Consider the following 6,476-nt stretch of genomic DNA (forward strand, 5'->3'; position numbering starts at 1 on the left):
AAGGTATTTAGGGCATTTGTGAAGTTCTGCACGGTGGGTGCAGTCCAGAGGTGGAGAGGGGGGCACCTTCGGGGTAAATCGTAGCATGCTCCGAGGTCCAATGCGGTCTCTAGGGGTAAGGGGGAGGCCGTTCTCTCGTTATCAAATGTAGCTCTTGGAGGGCTATAGAGAGGTTCACACAAGAAAGGGCAGTACAAAAGCGTGCAAGGCCAGTCAAGAATTAGATTGACAGACGTCATGAAGGGAGTGTCTGTGGAACGAAATAATCAGTCGCTAATAATTTGGGGACAGCAGTGTGCACTATAAAACTACCATCTGCCCTACTGAGTTTCCTTAATTGTTTTTGGTACTACACTCGCACCGTTTTGTAGTCACTACAGAGAAACAACACGAGCAGAGTGCATCATATCCCAGACGGGCATTTCTTCCACAATCTCCACGTATCCAGTCACACTGCCCATTGTGCAGCCGCCGTCCGCACACAAAGGGAGAGTGTTTGCACTGCAGCCGGACACCGCCTGCCAGGGGCTTGAAATGAGGAACAGATGTGCGGGTGGATGGGGTTTCAGCATAGAAGCGTGTCAGTGGCCGCAGGCACGGCTGCCGGGAGCTCGGAGAGGCCGCTGGGGCACCAAGTTTTGCTGAGACACAAAGCGTCTCGGCTGCCACAGGTGAATAAGCCAGGGCTCCTATCGTCAGCCCTGCACCAGACCCACTCGTGACAGGCAGGCGCGAACTCCTGGGTACCATCTGATGCGGGCACGGCCAGCCCGGACCAATCAGAGGAGCGCTGGTGCAAGAGGCGCAGGCTACAAACTCCATCCCTTTGTCCCTCCCCGTCTCAGTTTGCAGACAGCCACAGACAGAAATCGCCATATTGGTTTGACGGCGGACGCACAGCCAAATGCCAGGCTTTGCATACTTGGCAATGATAATTGAGCCTCCGACACACATCCCTGGAAGTTCTCCACCCCCACACTGCACCGGTGGGGGTAACTACGGACTAACCCCGTGCTGGACGAAACCATCTTCTCTACAGACAGGAGGCTCGACGGCACGTGCCCCGCCTGGGAGTCCACGGAGATACCACGAGGGAGGGAAGTTGGGGGCCGCCAAAGCCCTACCCCTCCCCAGTGTCACATCTGTTTTCCAGACTGGTGAAATATTCAAGTAGCAAATGCAAGAGTGAAGGCGCAAAAATCGCAGTCTGGCCTAGCGACTCCCATCTCTCTGCCAGGAGCAACATACACCCCCGTTATAGCGCTTGCAAGACTCGCGGCTACGTAGCCCACCGCCACAGGCCTCATATGCGATTGCACAATTTAGCAAGACTCGCGGCTATATAAAATGTAGCTTTCCTACGCTCAACACAGACCTACTTCATTCCATAAAAAATATAAAAGGCGAAATAAACGCTAGTGAGCTTTTTTTAGGGCAGATTTATATAGCGCTAACTCGACCCGTCACCCGAGGGTATTTGAGCGCTTTACCCGAGCACCAGTTACGTAACACAAAGACACATTCATTTCTTGATAGACACGGGGAGAGATTAAGTGATTTGCCCAGAATCACAGGAAGCTGAGCCGACGCCGAGGCTCGAACCTGTTTCCCCAACTCCAAAGTCGGCAGCTCTGGCGAGATCAGAGTATGATGTTCAACTCGCTGGCATGAATCCAGACAGAACCGTCTCTCAGCCCTTTTCACCCGGACGTGGTACGTCGATAAAATCCGTGCCAAATTCGTTTTAAAGCAAGATCCTAGAAAATGCGTGCTGTGCGTTGCCGGAAGCCGCGAGATAATTTAGTGATGGGTGAGGACGTCGCGATCCCCTTAGGTGTCACAACATTACACCGCTCCTGCTAAAAATCGGAATATTCGAGTTCAGAATTTCCAACCAGCTGTGGGCGAGTCCACAGCAGCCACTGTAAGGAGTTTATCTGCCATCTTCATTTCCATTTGAAGACTTTATTTCGGCATACTGCCATAAAAGCACAATAAAACATATGTAAAAACAATCACCACATTTTACAACAAGCGGAATCTTCATCACAACACCCACAGATAAGATCAGAAGAATAAAAAAAAAAAAACACAAAGGACTCAGTTTGGCCATCATCCCAACATGCAAAAGTGCAAAGAATAGCCATAAATGCATCATAGGTTCATGGTCTCAAAATGCAAAGTACAAAAAAGTAACGATAAACGCATTAAAAATAAATAAAAAAGTCCCAGCCTTTCTAAAAGTACAGGCAAATCGTGTTAAAATTGATTGGACAGGAGTTTAATCAATAGGCTATAGTTCATTACAAAACAGCTCAGACTATTAAGAGCGCCTTTTTAAGGATCGCAATGCGAGTGCACCATATAGAGAACAAAAAGCGGGCTACAGAGAAAACAACGGGTAATTGAGCATCATATTTCAGAATTCTATAAACCTCATTGCTATTTTCACTAAACAGTAGAACCACTTCATTGAGGTTACATCAACCGTCAAAAATCAAAAATGCCACTTTATGCGGAGTGAGCACCCCCCCCCCCCCCCTTCACTCTACATAAAGAGGGAGTTCCTGCTTCCTCGAGGAAAATAGTCCCCTTAGGAGGCAGAAAGGAACTGGATGTGATAAATCACGAGATGTGGTCTAACTTTAAATGTCTGGAGTTAGAGTTCGAATCCCGGCTACTAGTACCCGACCAAAGTCTGATCTTGGGCAAATCGGTAAACATCACCCCATCTGTACAAAACTAACGGATGCGCTTTTGGCAGAATGAGCTGTACAGACCAAAGGAATCGCCGTCTATTTAAGCCACCTCAAACATTCAATAGCACTGACAGGGGGAGGGGCGTACGGTCGTGCCATTGTCTGAAATGCATATCGGGGGAGCAGGGGGCAGTCACCGATGCAGCGCAATTCACACAGCCACCATCAGCCTCGTAGGTGGAGGGAGCAGGGGGGGTTTAATGCAGATTCAGAACGCATTAAGTAGCAGAGACCAAAGCCCTTTGTGTTCCGGATCTGTGTGTATGTAGGTCGTGGCTCATGTTCGTGCACACCACAAATCCCCTAAAGCGTGCACACTGTGCTGCACTAGAAGCGTTTTACACCAAAAATATACAAATACTGCTTTCAAGAAGAGCCGGCACTCTTTGCAGACCAGGCAAGAGGACACAGAAGAAGCTGGGCACTGCAGTCGAGCCCAGAGCTCCTTGAGGCGCCCTATAGACCTAGGTAGGCGCAATAAAGCTACCAGCCCACCAATGGCAAGCTCCAACAACTCTAAATGATGAACGGAGGGTGGGCGGGAATAGATAGGAAGGGGTCAGTTTGGCTTTTTTCCGAGATTGAATTTTCAAGTGGGGCAACAGTTACATTTCTTGGGCCAATAATGCCACAACAAATGCTGCAGCGACTAAACAAAATACACGACGAATGCACCTGTGACGCTTAGAGGTAGGCCTTACGGGGCGAGGGGAGTAACAATCCCAAACTCCCAGCTGTCATGAAAGGCAACACAGGGGGCGACACTTTGGAATCTGTCGATAATGGACAGCCCCTCACTGACGCTGGAAAGAGATCTACCCTGGAGATTAGCCAATCGAGTGTCTGAAGGGGGCGCAGCCAACACGGGCGCCTCCACAGTGACCACAGGTTGAGAATTAAAAAAAAGCTATTTGCAACACCCGGGTTAAGGATTGAACCCCGAGGCTGCACTAAACTCGTAGATAACGGTGTCTCTTTGGAAAATAAATCAGGTCTGAGGTCCTTCTGGACGCTGTGATCTTTGCAGTATTCTCTATATTAATGCCAATTAGTTGAAACAGAGCTGCAAGTGGTCTGGTGTTTCAGACAGTCCTAGGACTGTGTACTATAGCCCCCTGCAGCCATGCAAGTGTATATGCTCAAAAAGCCACATGAAAAACGTAAAACTACATGTCCCAGAAAGCACAGCGTTGCTGGCGTAAAACCAGAAATGGCTGCACGAGCGTGTCACATGGCGCGAGGATACCTGGCAGCTGTGTGGGAGGAGCCAGTGGTAAAAATGAATTAATCAGTTTGTCCAGCATGTAAAATAGGGCGTTGTCCGTAACTGTTTCGAGACACGTAGATAAACGTTATGGGAAAATCTGCGTTTCTATAGTCAGACTAGCGCATCCGCGGGGCAGAGAGCTAGCCCATGTTACCAGGAACGGAGCACTCTGTGCTGCGGACACCACGAGCCCCAGGGCTGGGTGTGGTGGGGAGAGGTCTGTTCGGTCGTGAATAATTCACTGGTAAGCGTGAATCACTAGCCAGGAAGGAGTCGATCACAAGTCAGTGCAACATTACAATGTAGCGCCCCGTCCAGACAAGCATCACCGCGCTGCACGCACAATACTCAGTGAGTTAGCATCCATTTCATCGGGCACGATCAAAAGTGCAGCAACAGCACAAATAATCTCTTCACCAGCATTGCAGAATGGAGGAGCGCTGCGACACTACACAGTAGCACTGCACCACGAATGCAGATGTACAACCCACATTAGTGCACCATCAACATCAGTTAACAGGCCGCATCTTCATCACAAAGCCGGGCAGTGAATTAAAACGAATGCAGACTCATCTCACAGTAACGCACCATCGCCGAGAGCTATTGCACTATCTATGCCCAACAGTAGTGCACCATCAGAGCAACAGAAGTGCATTACACACTAGTGCATGACCATAGGCTAGTAGTGCAACACATTAATAGTACATCACAACCCCTCATGTTCTAGTAGTGCTTCTTCACTGACGCACCAGCGTGCACATCTTTCCAGTAAGGCTCCAAGAGTAAGACATTACTATACGGCAATAGGGATTCAACTACTGAGTACTTCAACGTGCTTGAAAATAATGCAATTGGGCGCTGTAAGTAGTTGCTGCATCATAGCAGGCGGCCATGGTCACCAGATTCATTCAATCAGCAGTTATTCAGCGGTGCATCATACAGAACAGCATCCTCTGTATTCGTTACTTAGCAACATACTGTCGCCAAGGCCAGTACCAAAACCCTTCAATAGTGCACAGTCATCACCAAACCTGTATGGTAACTGCATATAACGGTGCGCAGCCTGCACTAAATGCAGCCTTTGCACTTGTACACCTCGGGTTCATGACAGCCCATCAGCTATGAACGCACCCCCATCCCCCAAGAGCGCGCCGCGGTCCCTCACGTGAACCCCCAGTCACCCCCTCACCTTGCCGGGTGGACACGTTCCGGTCGTTGCCCGCCTTCAACACCACCTGCGGGTAGCTCTGCTCCAGCACGAAGAGCTCGTCCTTGCCCACCTTGCCGCTCTTGCTGGACTTGAGCGTGCCACTGGGGCCCGAGGGCGCCAGGTAGCGGCCCTCGCAGTCGCGGAAGGCCACCTTGCCGGCGCGGAACTCCAGCGTGTAGCCGGTGGCGCGGTCGGGGGCGTCGCGCAGGCCGCCGTCGTGCGCCAGCAGGCGGTGGTCGGCCGTCTGCACGCTGTAGCGCTGCTCCTGGAAGAGCAGGGTGATGAGCGCGTCCACGCCCCAGGGCACGTCGCGCTCCACGGCCAGCTCGGCGCGCGCGGCGCTCAGGTGCGCGTAGCGCTTGCGGCTCAGGCTGTACAGGTTGACCTGCGGGTGCATGGCCAGGTGCACGCTCCAGCGCTCGGCCGGGCCCATGGTCTGCGCGAAGCAGCTGATGCGGTCCTCGCTGCCGCCCAGGTAGCGCTTCTGCGCCTCGGACTGCAGCGACCAGCGGCCGTCGTCGTGCGCCACGATGGCGAAGCGGCACTCGGGGGCAGGCTCCTCGGCGTCGCAGGTCACGTTGCCGTCCTTGTCGGCGGCCAGGTAGCGGCCCAGGTGGCTGCGCAGGAAGACGGACGTCGAGTCCTCGGGGCCCTGCTCCAGCGTCCAGATCTGCTTCTTCTTCATGCTGGTGGCCGAGGCGTTGATCTTGAAGCCGAAGGTCTCCGCCGTCAGGTACTTGTTGCCGCAGTTGATGAGGCCGAACTGGATCTGCACCGAGTCGTTGGTGCCGTTGGTGGTCATGGTGAGGGGGCTGCTGCTGCAAAATGGGGGAGCGAGGTGTGTGTGAATGTTAGGATGTACGTGCACCCTCGTGGATGTCCTGTTTCTATTGTGTGCACCCTCTCCACCGAGCAAACCCCTTCTTCTGCTGCTGCCTGCAGAGGAACCAGCAGCCCCGCTCTGCACCCTGACAATGCCTGCTTAACAAAAAACCCCTCCAGCTGCAGCCTATATAGGCTGGGTGATGTCAGCTGGAGGCTCCTCCCAGCCCCGCACATAGAGGATGCAGAGGGCAGCTGCCTCTCTTTTTGTTTGTGTTTTTTTTGGTACATTCCTAAAGGGGGAGAATGCAATTAAACAAAGGACAAACAAACAAGCAATTGCCGCACCGGACAGCTCAGCGTGCCAAACATCAGAATAGAGCCACTTTCTGTTTCTAGTGCCCGGCAAAATAGCGGA

General features: G+C 52.1%; 1 protein-coding gene across 1 annotated transcript in view; it reads right to left on the reverse strand.

Annotated features, from left to right (window-relative positions):
• Positions 1 to 6,214, reverse strand: part of FSCN1 (fascin actin-bundling protein 1) — a 79,279-nt gene extending 73,065 nt beyond the window's left edge. The window contains exon 1 of the mRNA XM_085629142.1: positions 5,216 to 6,214. Coding sequence (XP_085485268.1) covers positions 5,216 to 6,038 — 823 coding nt within the window. The 5' untranslated portion in view covers positions 6,039 to 6,214. The remainder of the gene's footprint in view (positions 1 to 5,215) is intronic.
• Positions 6,215 to 6,476: the final 262 nt, after the last annotated feature.

This window comes from Triturus cristatus, chromosome 10, assembly GCF_964204655.1.
Source record: "Triturus cristatus chromosome 10, aTriCri1.1, whole genome shotgun sequence".
In the NCBI taxonomy this organism is placed as follows: Eukaryota; Metazoa; Chordata; class Amphibia; order Caudata; family Salamandridae; genus Triturus; species Triturus cristatus.